General features: G+C 49.7%; 1 protein-coding gene across 15 annotated transcripts in view; it reads left to right on the top strand.

The window, feature by feature from the left end:
- The window catches only part of RGS6 (regulator of G protein signaling 6), a 573,259-nt gene that overhangs the window by 536,237 nt on the left and 15,920 nt on the right, over window positions 1-21,102 (top strand). For 6 of the 15 annotated variants that reach the window (XM_046647768.1, XM_046647774.1, XM_046647770.1 and 3 more), the window contains 3 exons: window positions 9,238-9,327; window positions 13,126-13,179; window positions 13,327-13,928. In XM_046647768.1, the coding sequence (XP_046503724.1) occupies window positions 9,238-9,327; window positions 13,126-13,179; window positions 13,327-13,530 (348 nt within the window). In that variant the 3' untranslated portion in view covers window positions 13,531-13,928. Of the gene's footprint in view, window positions 1-9,237; window positions 9,328-13,125; window positions 13,180-13,326; window positions 13,929-21,102 lie in introns of those variants that run through there. The other 9 variants (XR_006886380.1, XR_006886381.1, XM_046647776.1 and 6 more) reach the window with 4 other exon arrangements.

The raw sequence follows: 21,102 nt of genomic DNA on the forward strand, positions 1-21,102 counted from the left end.
GGGTCTGTAGGCAGAGTGAAGGCTCAGCCAGACTTATGGACTCATTTGAAATGGGGCCTGGGGTGGGGTGTAGGCTCCCTCTGAGGATTTTGCCTTTTCTTTGACCACATGCATTGTTATAGATAAGTTAATTGCCTATATTTGCTTCCTGTGGAAACATTTCACAAGACACCCTGTTAGCTTGGGCCCAGCATTTGCACTTGCGTTTTGCTGATCCATTGGGCTTTTTTGAAAATTTGGGCCAAGACCAAATCTTCCATAAAGGTCTGTGGGCTGTGACCGTAGCCCTCAGCTGTTTGCTCTGTTGTTCCAATTTCATAGATTTAGCCTTGTGAGTGGAGAAAAAAGAAAAATGGGCCATGATTTTGTTTTTAAAAGAACTCAATTCTTTACGCTAGGGATTGAATTCTCTGTTCTCAACTGCGGGGCTTGAGAGGACCTGCATTACCACCCACTTGCTATGTCATTTTGGGTAAGGACCTTGACCTTTTCTGCCTTTATTTCCTTATCCATAAAATAGGGATGATGTCTTCTTGCAGTCTCCTAAGGATTTTTGAGAAATCAGATGAGCTGATAGTCCTGAAAATTCTTTGAATAAGTAAAAAGTGCTATATACTTGTACATGTGAGCTCAGGAAAAAAAAAATTTTTTCCTCCCCAAAGCCCCAGTACATAGTTGTAGATCCTAGTTGTAGGTCATTCTAGTTCTTCTTTGTGGCACACCACCACAGCATGGCCTAATGAGTGGTGCTAGGTCTGTGCCCAGAATCTGAACTGGCTAACCTTGGACTGCCGAAGTGGGGTGCACAAACTTAGCTACTCGGCCATGGGGCTGGCCCCAAAACTCACAAAAATTACTTTCTTTAGTCTTCCATGAGGTCTTATAATTCCAAGCTAGATCAAAAAAGAACTCTTCCAAGAAGATGTCCACTCTCAGAAGTTCTTGGGGGGAAATGTAGAAAAAGTATGTAGGAGCCAAATTTGAGGGGCCTTGAGTGTCATCCTAAGGAATTCGAACTTTCTCACCCTGAAAACAGTAGGAAAGCATTGAAGGCTTTGAGCAGGAAGAGGGTGAATCAGATGGTGATGGTCAGTGAGCTGGAGCCAATAGAGACCTGAATCTTGGGGCATGTCGTCTAGAGCTTTGCTGGCAGTTTTTGGAGGAGAGAATGAGCTCACAGGAAGTATTGAGGACCTTAGTCTTCCTTGCCTCTTTCCAGAGCCTCCCCAGGCTGCAGGAGTGCGATGGGAGTCAGCTGGCTGGTGCAGTGGCTGTCTGGCTTCAATTTTAAAAGTCTTAGATTTCCAAGGATGTTCCCAGGACTGTGTCACTGGGCCCATTCGATCATTTGTCTGTCTCCCCATCCATGCATTTCATGAACATCCACTCTCCCATTCAAGTTGGGAGACCTTGACTTGTGGGCTATGAAGTTCTATGCTGAGGGAAACTGCAAAGGAACAGGAGGAGGCCTGGATGGTTTTTGGCCATCAGGCAGAGCTTGTCTAAGAGAACATCATTCTTTACAAACAAACAAAACAAGGCTAAGAGCACACTTCATTGAGATTGGATTGGAAATCTGTCCATCAAATGGATTGACAGCTGAATGGGGCAGACCAACCCAGCCTGTTGGCTTTGATCCCTGCAGGTTCCCATATAGGCTTCCTAGCTGTCCAAGTGCCACTGCTCTCCTGACCTGCAGTAGCTGCTGAGACGTCCCACCCTGCCCTGTACCTGCAGGGTCTGCACTGTTCTTTGATGGGAGCAAGCATTTGGTCTTCTTTACTTTTTATAAGTCCCCATGACACTAAAGGAATGCTCTGCACAAGGTTGGAAAAAAGTTTTCTTGACAACTCAGTCCAGAATTATAACACTCCCAGCTGTACCTATCATTAAAAAAAAAAAAAATGGGGGGCAGTTTGTCCCTTGGCTTTCCACTTTGGAAAATCTTGCCAAACAACCCTGGGGAGCACATATAGTAAGTGATCAATAAATATTGGTTAAATTAAACTTCTACAATATGCCAATTCAGCAAAACTTGAAATACCCACCAAGGGCCAGATGGTCCAGGCTCTGCAAATATACAAATCCACAGGATGGTCCCTTCCTTAAGCAGGCCTCCGTCTAAGTTACCGAAACCCTACTTGGCCATCGTCCATGCATAGGATGATCAAAGAACAACCTCAAGGCCGAAATGAGGTCAGGGTGATATAAGAGCTGAGAAACACACCATCAAGTCTACACCCACCTTGAGCAGACAAGAAGCCCCAAGTGAAAAGTTTCTATTAGTACCTACACTTAATTTTGAAAAACAACTTGATTAAGGAATGCAAGGCTTCTGTCATTTGCTTTGTTTAAAAGCCAGAGCCCGGTGGAGTACACGTTTGTTTGCTCCAGAATACTCAGAACTAAAAGTCTTCCTAGCCTGGTGAAGGCTGTTAATCTTTGCTCCAGTGGTGGAGGTGGTAGCATTGTATGCTAGTGTCACAAGACTGCACCACGTTTCCTGATGTTAATCCTCGATCAGAGGGTGTTTCCTGGTAGACTCCCCATGCCAGACACACTTTAATAAAGAGGGCCGAAGCACTGCTTGCTCCGGGAGTTACTTATTTTATTCTGTGGGTGGTTTTATTTTAGGGAGATGAACAGCCGAGGGAGGGATGCATTTCGAAAGGAACAAATCAGTTGTTTGTGATCTGGTTCTGTTTATTACCACACAGACTAGTGGTTCCTGGAGAGAAGGCGTCAGAGAACTAAATTCCAAAATTTCTTTGTTGATGCTTCAGAGCATAGATTTTGTGCATCAAACCCCGTGACCTTGAAGAGGAAAAGGAAAACATTTTTCTAAATTAATACCCATGGTATTTGGGTAGATAAAAGGCAGTATGTAAAGCTGTCTTTGAAGCTACTCTTATCTAAGAATAGGGATTGAACCACATCAAAATACTGTGCCCTTTGGCCAGTTAAATTGAACATGTTTATACAGATGCTTTACAGGGCACAGGCAAAGGATAATTTGCTCTTATGTTCTCTTATGACTTGAATGCTGCATTACATGGAAACAAGGAGCCCCATGTCCTGCTTAGGAGGACAAAGAAATCCAAATGGGGGCTTCTCATTTAAGATCCACATGATCCTAAGATGGTCATCCAAAGCTGCATCCATGAGGACAACAAGCTCCCTCTTTCACTCAAGTGGGTGTCCATATTGCTGTGGTGTCTTTTCTATGGTCTCTTCTATGTTTATTAAGCAGATACTGAGTTAGGATCCCCGTAAGGTCCTTACCACTGTGCAGTCCCATTCTCTGTCCTCCTGTAGGACCACATTGAAAAAAATGTTAATTTTCCCTAGGCTTCAGCTAACCCTGCCTAAGGTCTGAAGACCTTTGGTTTAACATATTCAAAAGTCTTGAAGGGTGAGACTCAAAGATCTTGTGCATTGCTTTCTTTGATACAGACTTGCTGCTTATGACTTCACACAGGCCCCAGTCAGCCCGCAGACCTCTGCCAGGGTGGGACAGGTGTGGAAGGCAAGTTGTATGTGGCCTGTGAGGTGAGAAACCAGAACGTGTGTCACCCTGGGTGACCTGGCTGTTACCATCACTGATGACGCTGGTAGTGAATAGCTCCTGAAGGGGAATGGCGATGAGTGGCCGCATCTGCTACTGGGATGACTCAGATTAGGACTCAAGAGGAAACCCCTAACGTTTCTGCTGAGCACACGTTGAGGACTTTATTTGTCTCAGCCACACAACACTGACTCCCCTCGAAGCCCCAACTCAAGGACAGTGAAATGCAGCATGTTGCAGGGGAAGAGCATGAGCTTTGGGGTCACACAGTTCTGGGTTCAAATCCTGGCCCTGTCTGTGGGCAAGTCACTTAACCTTTCAGAGTTTCGGTATCCTCATCTAAAAAGGGGGTTGGTTAGGCCTGAGCACCAATTTAAAGCGAACAACAGCAACTACAATAGTATAGTTGGACGCTGTTCCACCTTTCCTCCTCCCCCAGGAAGCTTCCAGTCTTTGGTCTCATCCCTGTGTCACTCCTGGCAAGGACAGTCACAACATGATGGCTGGTTATTATTATTACTTTCCATGGATGTAGTCTTCATAGTGCTTTCCCTTTTATTTCATCGTTGGACTGTGTGATCAACGGGGCTGGGAAGGGGCAGAATCAGGACATGAATCCAAGCCTTGGCTCCCAGCCCAGTCCCTTCCTACCACCCCCACAGCAACATTGCATCTGCCCACAGCCTCATCTTCCTCCAAGGAACTATGCAGGACCCAACAGTTCCCAAAGTCTGAATGTTGTTCCAGGAAGCTTGGGTCTGGAGGGCAGAGATGAGGCACATACATCTGCAAAGAGAAAAATAGGACACTTGAAAATCACAAGAAGGGCTCTTGGCAGCTGTGCAGTGCTCCAGCCAAGTGTTTCCCACTCCAGCAGGATGTTCCAAAGCTGGGAAATGAGATCTTAGCTGTTGTAGGAACCCACAGCAAAGAGGAGGACATAAGCATGTTCTTAAGTAGTTCAGCTGCTCCAGCGTGCTGGGGCCCAAGGCCCCAGGCATTTGTCGATTACCTTCCCCAAGGCTTGTGAGGGTAACTGTGTTTTGTCTAAAATAAAGGAGATTTCCAAATGGGGACTGTCACAGCAAAACATTGATTTGTAGCAGGTGTGGTTTTGAGATAGCTTGCACTGCTCCCTCCCTTCAGCTCCCACATGGGTCTCGGACCCTACTCATTCCAGTTGTTTTTGCTTCTGCCTTGGCATCCCAGGCAAGCAGAGATCCCCATCCCAGGGCCAGGACCAAAAAGGGAATGTGGGTGAAGTGGCTTCTCAGGGTGACATCCCTGTGCTATAACTGTCACCATTACAGGGATGTGATTCCCCTCCCCCGCTGAGAACTGCAGTTAAGACGTTCAGTATGATGCAGGGCCCTGGAGCATCAGTTTCTCAACCTACGGGGACCCTTCCTCACCTTCCTGGAGCAGGTGCCTCCCCACGTGTCGGGAAGGCAGATGTGGACCCCCACAGTTCTGCCTGTTCATAGTCAACTTGATCATCTCTTCTTTAGAGAAAGAGAGAAAAAGGGAGAGAGAAAGGAAAAAGGGGGGGAGAAAGAAGAAGGAGGAGGCAGAGGGAGGAGAATAAGGAAGAAAAGAAGAAAGGAAGGAAAGAGAAAAATAAAGGACACAGAGGAAGGAAGGAAGGAGGGGGAGGGAGGAATGGAGGAAAGGCTGAAGATAAGACAAGAAAAAGCTAAGTAGAGAAAAGAAGAGCAACCTTCTTTTGCTCTAGCTCCTCAGGAATTCTCTCAGTGGGAGCTCGCTGGTTTTGCCAGTGGCTCTCTTGTTCCTTGCAGATCCTGGATATACATTTCCCTTAAGACTGGTTGTCTGCAGAGCAGGGGAAGCAAACCAGAACCCCTCATAAATCAGGAGAGGTCACTGCCAAGAGCTCTGTACACTTGCTGTCCCTGGCAGTGATAAACTCATTGCATTTGGGAACTGGCCAAAGACCCTGAGCCCTATCTTAATTCTCATTCCCAGAAAAACCTCCGCGCTCTGTTCTCCCACCCCCTGTTTACTGTCTTTGTGTTTCTTAGACAAAGCTGGCGAGGAGGAAGGAACAGAGTTCCATAACTGGGTACATCAAAGGCTCCATTTCTTTGCTTGGGGGAGGAGAGGAGGACAGAGGAGAGCCATGGAGCTGAAGGCTGTGGGAAGAGGAGGCTGAGGCTAGAGGAGCCTCAAGTCCTGGGCCCTGCAGGGGCACAGGAGATCTGCAGATGTTCTCGGGTTCTGTTTTTCTCAGACCTTTGCCTTCTTGCTTCTGCTATCGTTGCTCTGGTGGCTGTTCCCTCCCAGGGTAATTTGAGTGTCCTAATGATGGCCAAGGTCTGGCAAAGAGGTTGGCAGAGTGAGACCTCCTCATGCAACCCCCCTCCACAGGTCCTGTTCCCTCTTCCTGCTTTCTCCCCACACTGTCCCCACCTTGGTTCTGGCTCTGGAGTTGCCCATGTGACATGGGGACGATGAAAGCAGTGCCCAAACTGCTCCTTCGACCCACATCAACCCCCTGGAGAGTGACCAGCACTGTCTGCTGCTTCTTCCTCTGTGCCCCTGGATTGTCCTTCTTACTCTGGTTGACCAGACTACACAGCGGCAAGACCAGCCTCTCCCACCCTCAGTTCCCACCGAATCGGGAGATACGTTGCTTGCTGTCTGCTCAGAGCTTCCTCCTTTGATGAGGATCTTTCTGGTTGATAGACAACCATTCCCCACCTCGGGCAGGGGAGGTCATCCCATTCACACCAATTCATAGCACCTGTACTTGCACCTCTTCTATGTAGCCCTTAGCTCAAATATGCCCTCGTATTTACAAAAGCAGAGTGCACCCCTACTAAAGGGAATGGGCCCACTGAAAGGAGCCAAGCAAAATCAAATAGTGGCTTGGATCTGAGACCACTTTGATAGTAGTAGTCTATTATTTTTGTGCATCAGTCTTGCCTGATAGAATCTGAGCCTTATGACAGCAGAGACCTCTTCTGTCGTCCAGGCTGTAATCTCAATGCCTGACACAGTGCCTGGCACCCAGTAGATACTCAGGAAATATTTGTGAATATTTTTGTGATTAAATGTTTGGGCACCTGCTTTATCCTACTCTTTTTCAATTGACAAGTTCTTTTCTTTTAGTGGACCAGGCTTTTCCTGCCCACGATGAGGCTGGAGGAATTAGCTGGATCGGGGGTGACATTTGTTGCCAAGGCAAGAAGTGCTGGGCTAGGAGAGTTTTCCTTACTGCTCTGGGGGCAAGGGGGTATTTTGAGAGCTATACCTGGGGTTTAGATTCCTCTACAAAGAACAAGAATCAGGGACCTGTAGCCTTGGAGAGGGTACAGGCATGAGTGACAGGCCTCTCCAGATGATTCAAGAGCCATCTGGCTCTGTTGGTGATGCTTGAGACAAGAAGAGGAGACAGGGAGTCATTTTTACTCTGGGTTAACATTTGTACCTAAGATTTAAATGTTAAAACAATTTAAAGAGACAACAAATGAAAACAAAGACCAATGATGCCCTCAGTCTGGGCTCTGAGGCCATTAGGGATGGGCCAGGATGCTCACATATGGAATTCCTTTGAGCTGAGAGCAATTCCCCACTCTCCTTCCATACAGAGAGCAGGAACCGATCCCATCATACACCAAAACAAGTATCAAGCCTCCAAATTTGGGAACACTGAATTAAACAAGCATTTCGGTGAACCCAGAAACAATGTAAATTCCACCAACATTTGACCCTGTGCTGAACACTATGCATATATAAGAGGTAAAAACATATTGTTCCCTCGAGGAACTTAAACCACAGTGGGCCTGGGTTTTGTCAGAAATTTGCAGGAAAATACTTGGGGAGGCAAGTTCTCACTAAGTGTATTAAATCAGAGCACATCTGGATTATCAAAGTAGGTTCAGATCCAAGCCACTATTTAATTTTGCTTGGCTCCTTGCAGTGGGCCCATTCCCATTAGTGGCGTTGCATCCTGCTTTTGTAAATATACGGCCATCTGAGGATGAATGACTTTGGTGCCCAAACAGCTTCTTGTGGTCCAACTGTGGATGGGATGGAGAGGGATACACCTGCGGCCAAGGTGTTTCTTGCTTTCTGCTTCCACTTTCTTTGGAGGTGGGAAGGGAGAGGGTCTCAGCAAGCTCTTGTCATTGCCCCAGATTCCTCTGGGATGCAACAGCAGTCTGGCCAGGTATCTCTAAAATGTGTCCCCAGTTGAGGAGAGGTCTCTGCCTCCCCTTCCCATTCCTTCCCCTGGGAAGAGTACCCGAGGAAGAGGTATTTAATGACCAGCACAGCCTCTCAGCTGAGCTCTGTCTCCTCACTGACTGGCTCTCCATTCCCCCAAGGGCTGGTGCCCTTGTCCAGCTTCATGGGATGAACAATGAGTATACATCAGGGAGGATGCTTCCTCCACCAGGCCAGCCTCTGCCTATCAATCCCACCCTCCGTAGTGAAAGCCCACCTTGCCTCCTAATGGGTCCTGTCTTGGGACAGCCAGGCTTTCCTGTGCAGCTGAGTTACATTCCATTTCAAATGATAAATAACCCTTTTTCAATCAACAAGCTCCCTCTTTTAATGAGCCAGCTTTTCCCTGCCCTTAGTGAGGACAGACCCGTTAGGAAGAGCCCACAAGGCTATAGGAATTACCTGGAAGTCAAGGGTGAAATTCATTGCTAAGGCCAGAATGTAAATGCCTGTATGAGCCCAGGAGAAGAGAGGGCAGCATGCCACAGCCTCTGCCTCTCCTGGATGTAAGCATCAGGCCTGGCATAGTTGCCCACATGCCCCATGATCTGATGGCCAAGGGCACCCTTCCAGGATAAGACGGCGGCCCTGACATGCACAACTGACCCAGTTGTATCATTGCCCATTGCCTTTAATTGAACTTTTTATTTCAAGATACTTCCAGACTCACATGCAATCATGAGGAATAGTACCGAAATGTACCATTGACCCGATTTCCCCTAATGGTAACATGTGCAAAACTAGAGTACAATGTCACAGCCATGATATTGGCATAGCTACACCCAGTGAGTTGATCCGACCTGCCCATTTCACTTGTACTCATGTGTGTGGTGTGTGTAGTTCTATACAACTCTATCACACATGCAGGATTGTGTCAAGATACACGGAGCCATTCCATCACCACAAGAATCCTTCCTATTGTCTTTTATAACTACACCTCCCTCCTTTCCCCTCCCCCATCCCCAGCCCCTGGCAACCACTAATCTGTTGTCTGTTTCTATGATTTGTCATTTCAAGAATATTATATCAATGGAATTGTACAGTGTGTAACCTTCTGGGGATTGGCTTTTCTCTCATCATGATTCCCTCGAGATTCACGCAAGTGGTGGGGTGCAGCCACAGTTTGTTCCTTCTCATCACTGTGCCTGTGGTTTTAATGATTAAGTAATACTACACCCAACATGGCACTGAAGCCCAATTACAAAGCCTCTAGGACGTGATCCTCAAGGATCTTTTACTCTAGGAGAGAAAATATGTTTCGTTTGGTGTTTCTGCATGGAGAAAACAAAACAAACATGTTGCAAGGTTTTCTAAGCAGACCTCGATTCATTTGTTGTTTTCCTAAAACAGTGGCCAGTTGGGTTGTAATCCCCTTTGGCATTGGTTGACAGTTCTTTTTTGTGTCTTCCTGCCTCCTTCCTCCCCAGGAGCACATCTACAAGCTGATGAAGAGTGACAGCTATGCCCGCTTCCTCCGCTCAAATGCTTACCAGGACTTGCTGCTGGCCAAGAAGAAGGTATCTTTGGGAAGGGCAGGCTCGCCTTTCTTAGCACTGTTGACCCTTGCCTGCTGCTTGCTGCTGGTGTGAGATGAGAATATCATCCTTTGGGTTTTATTTGTTTTCTCTTTTCTTCTTTCCCTTCTCTATCTGCTCCCACTCCAATGGAAGACAACTAGGATTGTCACCACCCCAGCCCACCCCCAAAGTCCAGGGTGTGGCATCCTGTCTCCATGTCCCCATTATCTCCATCTGTGTGTTCTGCCCACAGTGGGAGTATAACCAAATATTAAGGCCACAGTGGCTCAGCACAGGAGTACAGGGCTGGCAGTGACACCAGTGGGTCCCTTAGGAAACCAGAGAGAGCCCTTCACTGCAAAGTCCAGCTCGCTCCCCACAGATTTCCTCTCCTTGACCAGCTCAGAGACGGTCTGAGGCAAGGACTTGGGCAGCCCCCTCATTGGACAGAAAACCTCATAGGTTTCAAGTGCGCCATGTGGTACCTGAAGTCCTTCCTGGGATTGTTCTCTCCTTGACACCCCCTTCGTCTCCCTTGCCTGCCCCACAGTCTTTCCCTTTTCGTTTAACCAAGAAGTAACTGCATCCTAGCTCCTTCTTCCTCTCTGCTTAGAATTGAGTCATCGTTCCCTGTAGCCCTCGGCGTCTGGATTTGGGGACCCAGGGATCCTCAGCATGTGGGTGGTGAAGGGCAACTAAAGCAGGGATGAACTCAGCTGGATTTCTGGGAGGAGGGAAGGAAGAGCCGGGAGGTGAATGGGGTCTGGAAAAGGGGAGGCAGGAGAGATGGTTCATGATTCCAGTGTGCCTGCAAACCCTCTGCACTTTCCAGCTCTGATCTGAGACCCACATGTGGCTAGGTGTGGCTCTCTTTCACCAAATTCCATGACACGCCATTTAGGAACATGTGCATCCCTTTCTTCTCCCCTCTCGGCTTCCCAACCCCAGTCCCCAAGCATGTGGTTGTCCATCGACACGCTCTCTGTCGGGCTGCCTCTTCCAGCCACATGGCCTTTCTCTCTGTGTACTGTCAACCTCATGTGCCAGGATCCTTTCTGTGTATCTGGTTGGTACCACATAACTCCAGAGTCTAGAGGAGCATTTATATCCTGCTCTCCCGCCCTTAAGTAGGACAAGAGAACATTCCCGATAGTCTGAGAAAGAGAAAAGGACTTCTGGAATGCCCAGATTGTCAGGAACCAGCTTTCTGGGTTGCCTCTACCACTTCCATCAAGTGTCGCTACTATGCTGGAACGTGTGAAGCCTGGCCTTTGCCAGCTCCCTGGCTGGAGGATGGAGGTGGAGGGGCTCTGATGGAGGGGGCTGACACCCCCGCAAATGGCTCTCATGCCCAGTTTTTCAAGAATGGTTACAGACACTTTTGGTATCTCCAGCCCAGATCTCAGAAGAGAGGCTCAAAGTAAGTGTTCCTTACTTCTTGTGGCTCAAGACCCTGCACTGGTCACAATTTGGGGAAATTCTGAGGTTCTAGCAGTCTAACCAATCGGGACCTGTCTACGCACCCAGAAGAAGCCAGAGGGTGTTCAGACTCCTTGTAGGTTTGAGCATAAAGGGAAGATGCCCCCCAGTGTAGGGAGTGGGGCTGAGGCACCTGTGCCTGCAGGTCCTCCCATGAGAGGAAGACTTCTCAGAGGAGGTCACTTGAGTGAGGAAGGAACCAACGACCTTCCCGTGAAATGTTTCAAATGAAGTTCATTAGAATTATCCTCCCAGCCCCTAGATTAAGGGACGTTCTTGGGGCAGAAAGCTTTTGCAGCTGCCAACACCCTTCCAATATTCAGGGGTTAATTGTTTCCAAAAACAGTGACAAACCTACTTTTCTTCCATTTCTCCCTGAGATTCTCTAGGTATGGTGGATCGGATGTGTAACTCGGCACTTTCAGGTAGGCCTAGCGTATCTTCTGATGTCAGGGATGGGCTTACCATGTGACATAAATGTCCAGGTCATAAAAGGTATGAGTTACAACCTTCAGTGAAGAAAGCGGATATGAATTGGCCTGGCTTTTCTGCTGAGAAAGTCCCCTGATGGAGTCTGGAGGTACAGCCTTCTGCTCCTTCATCTCCAATTCATCCTTTATCCTAACATTTTTAAAGATAAGGTTAGTCGCTCTGATGAACCAGGCTCTCAAGGGGTAGGAGAGCTGGGTTTTGAGGGCTCCTCCCGGACAATTAAGTACCAGTGATGATGATTTTCCAGGGCAGCTCGGAAGGCCTGTGCGAGGCGGAGGAGCCCAAATGAGTCAGGCTGATGGCTGTCCTCTGTGAGCAGGAACACGGTAGCCAGAGGACAAGAATGAAAGGCACAGAACGCTAGCTGCAGGGCCTAGGAATGGCCTGACTTGAGCCAAATGTATGCCCCCCGGGCTGCTGTCCAGATTGAAGCTGAGTGCTGCCGTCCCCAGAGTGGAGACTTGGTATGGTGCCCACCCAAGCGTGGATCCTTCCGTTCTTGTGCAAGGAAAAAGACCAGGCTGGCTCTGTGGTGGTGTGTCGTTTTTGTCGTGTTTGTCTTTCTGCACCATCCTGTCTCCCAGCAGCCAGCAGAGGGGATGGGGGCATGCCTGCCAAGGAAGCCCTCTGACCTGGTCCACACAGACAGATGGCTGGCTTTCTCCTGCCCTCTGCTTCCAGAACATCCTGCAGCCCCACAGACACCTGGCTGCTTCTTCAGCTCCCTAATTTCCATTATTTATTTGCTGTGTGTGTGTGCGACCACGTGAGTGTGTGTACTCTCTGAATTTCCCAGGTTCAGGACCCTGGCACAGGGCTCCAGGATAAACTGGCAGGTGTTTGGGATGTAATTCTCTTCTGAAACCCCTGCAGGCGCAGGCAGGAAACTTGGGGAGAGGATCAGGTGCATGCCACACCCTCTTGTCCTCCAGCAGAGGGAGCAGCGAGGCATGGGAGGCATGCAAGTGCTCTGCCTCCCCTTGCCCCTGTCGAGGGCGCCTCAGATAAGAGTGCCCAGGGAGCTTCCCGAGCCTGCTGTACCTGCCCTGAGTCAACCTTGGAATGCCTGCCTGGACACTAAGAGCATTTTCTGTCCAGAAATTCCTTCTGAGATTCAAGACCTTGTGTCGTTGCACAGGACATGGGAGACCATCCTTGTTCTAAGGACACAGAATGAGAGTCATTAGGGGGCCATTAGGAAGTCAATGAAGTTAGCAAACTTTCTGGCTGAGTCTGGGTGGGAAAATCCCAGAGAAAGTCCTAACACAGACTCCTGGAGGAGCTGATGACTTCACCTCGCACACAGCCATGTCCTGAGGTCTCATCTGCATCCCCTACACACACACACACACACACACACACACCCACACCAGGCCCTCAGAGCAAGTCTGTTCTGTATCACCACTTGGGGCCCCCAGAAGGCTGCCTGTGGCCTCAGGGACACAACCAAGGGGGGGCTCCTGCACATGGGCACGGCCAGCAGAAAGCAGTGAGCAGGAGCTCGAACCCCCTGACCATGGGCCCTGCACAAGGAGGCGGTGGCTCCCTCTCGGAGCCCTGAGGCCCTATTCATGCCCCAGGAGAAGAGAAGCACAGCCCTCTCTCCCCCTGCCCCCAGGCAGCAGCACCATTTCCTGGGGGCTTCTGTTTCCTGTCTCCCACTGACTCTCGCATGCAGCGCTGGCTGCTCCTCTTTCCCCGTTTCCGCCCCGTTTGGCTTTGTTTTTGTTCATTAGCTGCGGCTGCTGCTGTTTGGAAACCACGTGTAAGCTGAAGATTTTTTTTTTCTGTATTTTTCTCCCCACCTTTTTTTTTTTTTTCCTAAAGCCAGAAAGTGAGCAAGGTCGTAGAACTTCCTTAGAAAAGTTCACTCGCAGCGTGGTAAGTTCAGCTGGTTTTCTTCCCTCAGCGTTTCGTTTGGTTTTCCCTTTTTTCTCCTTTGTTTTTGGTTGTCGTTTCCTTTGGGGTGGGCGGGAGTCCAGTGCTTTCCCCCTCGACACACCCCCTTTCTTTTGCGAGTGTCTGCAGCTTCTCCTCGAGGGATGGATTTGCAAAAGACCCAGCGGCTCCCTCTGCAGAAGGTGCACGCACGACCGCCCAGCCTCGGGCCTCGCGTTTGATCTTCTGTTCGGGGCTTTGAGGAGGAAGGACCCGGCTGCCTTGGGGCTGCGTGGTTTGTGCATCTTCTGCAGCAGCCCAGGGAGAAAGCCATCGAACTATACCATGAAATAAATTGGCTCAGAACTGTAGCTCATCTAAAAAAGAAAAAATTCCAAATTTCCCTCTGTGAACTCTGGCAATGATGCGGGAGTGGGTCGCGAGCTGCTGCTGCTGTGTGGGCGGCTTTGGCGTGTGCAGAAGGCGGCCGTGCTGCATGGGTTCTGGCGATGTGGTCTAGCTGGCGTGTGTGTTGGTGGCCTCTGCATGAGTTCATTCTTTACAGTCCCCTGTCAGCCTCATTTGCCTAGTGTGACAGGGAGAGGAGAGCAGTAGCTTTGTGATGGAGGGCGCAACAAATCCTTGCACTGTCCCTGTGCTCCCAGGAGCAAGGTCTGTTCAAGTTCCCCAGGCCCTGACTCTGATAGAGGGAGTAAAGACCGGATACAGGTTCACTGTCCTTGCAGGAAAGTGGCCTTATCCCCATGCACACCCAGCTTAGAGGGTGGTAGAGACCACCACTGTGGCACATGGGAGACCCCACAGTCAAGGTGAGGGTGCTGAATGAGTAGGTCTTCCCTGTGGCACGTGGGGGAGATTCTGTATTGTGGTCTGTAAGACAGCACAGACCCATCTCCCCTTTCCATGCTGTCCTCTGCAAGATTTGAGCATAGTGCTTGATGCACAAGAGGTACTCAATCCTGCTCATTCACTTACTCATCCAAAACCAGCTGCTGAGTTCATGGGACCCAGCCTGCACTGTTAACATCAAACCAAAGGGAACCTAGATGGCAGCTGGGGAGCAGGGATCCCATGCATGGAACTGGCCAAATTTCCCTTCTCAAAGAGTCGAAGCCCACTGATGCTGACTTGCCATTTTCCCCCCTCTGTTGATGAGGAAAGTCCTTGTAAAACCTGACTACTGTGTGATTTGTATCTTTATTTCATCCTTTTAACGTGAAATCTAAGAATTCTGGGTTGAAAGCAACCTAGTCATTTACCTATCATAGCTAGATGCATTTTAATTTAATTTAAACATTTATTTTGAATTTGCCAAATGTAAATATCACAATAACTCTAGTGGGTGGCACTTACAATATGGTTGCTTATCCCTTCTCTTCTTTGTCTTCCCTCTCTATGGTCTTTCCTTGTGAAAGGTCAGAACTTGCAGAATGCAAGGCATACTGGCCCCTTGTCTGTCTTAATGGCTGGTTTGCCATGGCCATGTGGCTTCACACACCAAGAAGATGTCACAGGCTGTCAGAGGCAAGGCCTATAGAGTTCTTTCATCCCTGAGGGCCCGATAGAGAGTGGTGAGAACCCATCCCTCCCCGTCTTTTTTGAAGCCTGGATGCTGTGCATGGAGAATGTTTAGGGATTTTGTTGACAAGCCTAGAGTGTACTGTGAGGCAGCTTGGACTGTCAGGTGCACACTGCGGGAAAGCCGAACTCCCACAGACCCTTGGAGGCCCTCCAGGTTGACTGCGTGGGCTGAGGGTGGAGCGAGGAAGCCTGGTACTCAGACAAGATGTCCAAACATCTGCAGGCTGCTTTTTATGAGAAGGGGTATCCAGAAAGGCAAGAATGATCTCGATGGAGCTCTGTGCAGAGCGCTGATTGACGTCCCTTCATCCCAGAAGTGCTGTTGGTTCAGTGCTTCTCCAAGGTCTGTTAACAAAGCATTTGGAACAAGAAAGCACCAGACACCTTCCAAGTGTCTGAAGTGTGCGCTTGGGACAACTTCCGGAGATGTTTTTAGGGCCCACTGAAAGAGAAAAATCTCCTAACTCTTGAGATTTTTAGCATCTATATGATAAAAGGCCCAAACTTAAAAAATTCCTAAATTCCCTGTTGTTCTTTTATGAAGACTCTAATGGGTGGTACTTTCAGATATTTGGTTCCAGTGGTGGATTTGGAAACGGATTTGCATGGATCCATCCATGCTCTTTGTGCTCTTGGGGTAACACCACATCCTCACAAGATGTGACCGAGTTTGAGGGTTTGAGGCAATGGCCCAAGGCTGTAGTGACAACTCTCAGAGTACTTGGAACGCAAGAACTGGTATCAACAGCCCCGTGTTCTAGTCAAATGGAATTAACAAACCAACCAACCAATATGCCTTGCAATTTGATAGCCATTTTCTGGATATAATATACATACAGTGCTTGGTTTCTCTAAAGGAAGGTTTACGTGAATATTTCACCTGCCAGACACTGCAACCTATAAAACTCAATGAAAGTCTAGTTCCATAGCATTCTCATGGTGGTGGGAAATGTGTGGAAAAAGACCATCCATGTCATGGGGCTAACAATGGAAAAATAGGAGAGTGAAGCTGGGTAGCTCTTAGACCAAGGATGTGAGGCCAGCTGCCATTTAGGACAAACTGGTGGCAAGAAATGTTGATCCAGGGGGTTTGTTAGCTCAGTCAGCTAGCTTCTTATCAAGACTGAGTCTGAATACAGAATTTCTCCCATGCCAATGTCCTTTGTTTAAAGGAGGAACGTTTGGAGGAAGCAAATTGTTCTTTCCAAGTCTCGAGGTGTATCATGACATGGAGGGGTTATCTGTTGAAGGCCACAGGTGCCCCCTGGTACAGGAGATCCTCAGGAGCAGTTTAATGTGATTCCTGGTAGCTGCTGAGGCTATGCTAGTTTGGTGCTGAAGGGGCCTTGCAATCCCCGATAGAGGCAATGCTGTAGGAGCTCCTCGTTCCAGTGGAAGTTTCATTCTGAGTTACCCAGATCTTGAATATCAGAGCAAATGTTGGGGAATGTGGTGTGCCGAGTATGGTGTGGTTTGGTGGACTAGGGCCACAGAGCCTGCAGAAAGCCTGCTGATTTGACGGGGAAGGCCCAGGTGCAGAACCAAACATAACCGAAAGTCCTTGACATGGCACAACTTGCCCATGTTGCACCTTTATTCAGAACAGAAAACAGGACTCCCTCTAACAGGCCAGCCCCACAGATGCCCAGCTGGCCAAGCAAAGCATAAGCTGGATTTCAGCCCCTACTTGACCCTCAGCTGCCCTTGTGCAGTGAATGACTCACACCACTGTGCCTGGTAGCCCTGGCCCGAGGAACCCCCATCTCAAGAAGAGCTGTAACACATAGCAGCTTCTCAAGGGGGTGCCCAGACACGGCCTCAGGTCAAATGAGCAGAGCCTGTCTCTCCCTAGTCCTGTCCACTGGGAAGCTTCCTTTCACAGTGGCTATAAAACATGAGAGCCACAGTAAGAGCGAGCTGGCTCATTGTTGTGGGGTGCTTCACGTCACCTTCCATCTCCCCTTCAGGTTCTTTGGTGGGAAGTCCCAGGCATTACTGGGGGAGTGGGGGGCTTGCCTCACTAAAGACTACTTCCTACTTCTCAGTGCCCACCAGCCTGCCATTCTCTGCTGTCTTACTGGTTTTTGCAGTTGACAGATGACAATGAGGGTAGGAGGATGGCCAGAACTGAAAGTTTCTCCATCCCCCTCATGCTCATTCCTTCAGGGTCAACCACAAAGTGGGGAGGGCCTCACCAGAGGCTGCCTCTGGCATATAGGACTGGGGGGGGGGGGGGCATCGGAGAAGGGTGAGAGGAAGCAAAGAGCCTTCAGCCAAGGCTCAGCAGCAGCAATTTGATTGTCCCTTTTCGGATGGTGGCTGAAGCCATCTGATGAGATCTCTACCCTGGGGAGGAGAAGCTAGCGAAAGTCCTCTGCATCTCATGCACAGTTCCATGGAGTGACGGCACTTAGGGTAGGAGAAGTGGCAGCCTCAAGTGACCGTGGCATCAGCCTCCCTGGACGCCTGTGCCTTGGAGCTCAGTTGAAGCCTTAGCTGCCCGCTTGAGAGCCTCATCAGCTGTAGCCTTGGGTTCCAAAGATGGGCAATGGGCGTGCTGGTGCCCAAGCAAGCACTGGAGGCACAGAGGAGAGCGGAGATGGGGACCAAGTGTTCATCCCTCTCCTGAGAGAACATCGCAGTTGAGCTTTGTCAAGGTGCTCCTTGGAACTGAAACAGGAAGGGCCAGAAGTGGAGGGAGCCTTGGCATGTGCTGAGTGGCATCTCCTCGACAGGCATTTCTGTCCTGCCTGCCAAGGAATGCAGCAGGAAAGTCAGATGGAGATCAGGAAGCTCTAGGAGCCAGCTGTCACCCACGCTCCCTCGCCCCCTCCCTCCCTCTCCTTTTCCTCCCTCCCAGGCCAAAAGCCAAGAAAAAGCTAAAGAGACCTAAAAAGTCAGCAATTCACCTCCCCGCCTTCCAGACAGCTCTGCAGGAAGAAACCCCCAGCTCCAGGCCCAGGTGCTGAACCAGAAGTGGAAGGCTGAGATTCCTGGCAGGCCAGGCAGAGGGCAGACCACCAGGGCGCTCCGCCAACCCCGCATTAGCAGCTCCCTCCCCCAGGAGGTTTTTTCCCCCTCCCTCAGCATGTGATTGGGACCAACCATGCACTCTGGTGGACTGCGTTCTCAAATACCCTGACTCAGCAGAGCCCCAGAGGGCTTTGACCTCAGTGGAAAAACTCCTTTCAGGCCTCCCGCAAGGGACAATTGGCTAAAAATCTTTAAACAGAGTTGGTTTCGATTGCAAGCAGTCCTTGGGCCCTTTTGGGACCACTGGGTCACAGACCATAGCGCCAGCCCTTAGATCCAGCAGTAGCCTGCCTGGGGATGGAGTTGGACTTCCATAGTAGCATTTGGGAGGGAAAGCATGAAAATCTGCCTCTCTCGAGCAGTGGAGACTTCTCCTGGGACTCTGAAACTTAGCAGCCCCCATGTTGCAGAGCAGCTCCTGCTTCTAGCCTCAGTTGCTTGCTGTGTGACCTCAGGCAAATCACTAGCCCTCCCTGAGCCCTGGTTTTCTCCTATGTACAAAGGCTTGGACTAGGTAATCTAAGGACTTTTTCAGCTGGGAGCATTCTACAGGTCTGTCTTCTCTCTATCCTGAGATTTCTGAGTTGTGCTAATCGTCCTTCAGAATGAGAGAGGAGCTGCCTTCCTGCCCAGGAAGTGGCTGCCAGCCTTCGATGCCAGGGAAATAAACCATGGATAGAATTGGGTTGGGTGTGGATTTAAGATCCTTTCACAAGGATTTGAGGATAAAGCCCCGGCAGAACGAAGGATGCCGCAGTCTTCCAGCCTCAGGCCTGCCTGCTCCCTCCATTGCTCAGGGCTCACTCAGACACAGCGACCCCTGGAGGGCAGGGAAGGAGACGTCACAAAGAACGGGGTAAGCAACACACATCCTGTCGATCTTGCGGGTTCTACAGTCCCCGCCCTTCCGGGATGGACGCCCAGCCTGGGTGTGTTGAGAGCCGGGGGCGAGGGGGGTGTCAGCTGGGCAGAAGGGCGGGCTCCAGTGCGCGTGCTGCCGCATCGCCCCGGCGTTGTGGGGCCTGGGAAGGAATAGAATGTGAGCGTCCCGCTGCTGCTCACCTGCTACCACGCTTTGCAGTTCCTTGGAGAGCTCCGGGCAGGCTGGCCACTGCCCTCTCTTAGAGATGGGCCAGAGAGGTCACCAGAGGCCGTGTGAGCCTGGTTACAGTCAGTGGTAGATTGTCTCCTCTGGTCTCTATCCCTCTCTCTCTAACTTGGCTCCAAGTGAAGTTTGAAAAAGCATATTCAATATTATAATTTTGTAGCTGGAAAATGAAAATGTTAAAGTCTATTTTTTATAAACAAACTATAAAATGTAAGACAAGCACACCAGCCCGGCTGGTGGGATACGGAGAAGACCAAGTGATGAAGTGGTTCTCCGTGATGGGGGTTTGGGGAGTCTTTCTGAATCCCTGGGGAAGGCTGAGATTTTTATTTATCGAGAAGGGTCAGACGTTGTCATTTTTGAGACACTCAGCTCTAGACCCTGCCGCTTCTCTTGGAAGGAGGAATCCCCAGCTGCTGCAGCTGATGGTTCAACCTGTCAACCAAAAGCTGCCAAAAATGCCCTCCCCGTGGAGTGCCCACTCTGAGAAGAAACGCAGTGGTGACTCAGCCTCCCGACACGGGGTGAGCAAGGCTCTGCTGCCCGCTGCCTCCTCTCCCCAGCCCTCGCTCTCCCCCCAACGCAGTCCCTCTCCTGCCTTCCCCAGACCCCAGTGTGCCGAGCAGTCAAGTGAAAATCAAACTCCTATGAGGCAGAAAGGCACAGCTGTGTGTTTACAGCCACTGATTCAGATCCAATTCGCATACCCTGCCAGTCTCCCGCAAGGCAGGCTGGGGGCAAACTCTGTATCTGTGTGCCAGGCGGGGATCTATTTCGGGAGGTGACCTGCAGCCCTTTGCCATAACAGAGCCTTCCTCCCCGCACCACCCCCCCTCAGGAAAGACGTCCTTCTAGAAGGAGGTCTCACTTTAGAAGTGGCTGATGGGGTTGTGGGATTTCAGCCTGTTCCTTGTCACTTGTGCAGTCAGACTTCTGGCGCCTGTCCCCAGGCAGCCACAGGGGAATGGCTGTGGGCTTTCATCTGTCCAGTGAGCAGGCCGAGGGTGACAGTGACTGCAGGGCCCTCCGCGGGATGAACAGCGGGAAGGGCGGACCTCTCAGGGGACAGGCCGCCCATTTCTGGAGAGGACCGAGTCCGCCTCGGTCCTGCCAGGGCGAGCAGTGGTACCACAGAGGGTGCAGGAGAGAGAAACCTCCAGGGGTTAGGCTTTGGAATAAGCAGGAACTCAGGTAGGGACAAAGCTGTCAATGTCAAGGCCAGGGAGAGACCCAACTCTGCCTGTGTCCAGACTGAAGAGTTAGAAGTCAGAGAGCTGGAGGTCTCAGGACTTGGAAGGCTGAGAAGTGAGACCGCCATGGCGTTCCCCCCAGAATGAGTTCCTGGTGAGAACAAGTCGGGAGTCTTCCCTTTTTTTAAGCAGCACATGAGTGTCTTTGTTCATGTCGAGTTTGGGAAGCATGGCATTCTGGAAGGAGGGCAGGATACAAATGCATAAGTGGGAACAATCTGTAAAACGTCACAATGAAGCAGAATGCTAAGTGGGACACTGCAGGGGAGCTGAGAAGATCAGACTCAAAGATCCCAGCCTGGAAGGTATTGCTCATTTGGTAGATGATGGAATTATATTTGAAAAGGCTCTCCTTCAGGTGGGATGATGGGTCAAAAACAACTAGATAAAATTTAACCAGATAAAATTTATCTTAAAAACAATTCAGTCTGACAAATACAGGGTGACATTTGTAGCCTTCACTTTAATTCAGGTAAAAAAATTGGGGGATTGTCATTGACTGTGAGTTTAATCTAAGTTAAAGCAGGATGCAACTGCTTTCTTTGAAAAATAAAAAAAAGGCAACTTTAGGCTTCAATGACAAAAGTGGCATGCCCGAAGAGAGAGAAGTGTGCTTCTGCTTTCTGTGTTGAGTCTTGGTTCTAAGCCCCCACATTTTATTAGGAACTTTCACAAACTAGAAAAAACTCAGAAGAGAATAACTGGGGACCCTGGAAGCCATGTCTGCTGAGACTGCAGTGGATAAAGATGTCCAGCCATAAGGAGACTTGATAAGCATAATGGGATATATTTATGTTTGTCTTCCAGAGTGAGTGGACTTTTCTGGATAGCTCTAGGCAAAGCTAGCACAGATGGGTAGAGGATATGGGGAGGGTCACTCTACTGAAGAATATTCTAAAGTAGCAACTTCCCAATGATGGAATATGTCACCTC

This window comes from Equus quagga, chromosome 20 (assembly GCF_021613505.1).
Source record: "Equus quagga isolate Etosha38 chromosome 20, UCLA_HA_Equagga_1.0, whole genome shotgun sequence".
NCBI classification, from domain to species: domain Eukaryota; kingdom Metazoa; phylum Chordata; class Mammalia; order Perissodactyla; family Equidae; genus Equus; species Equus quagga.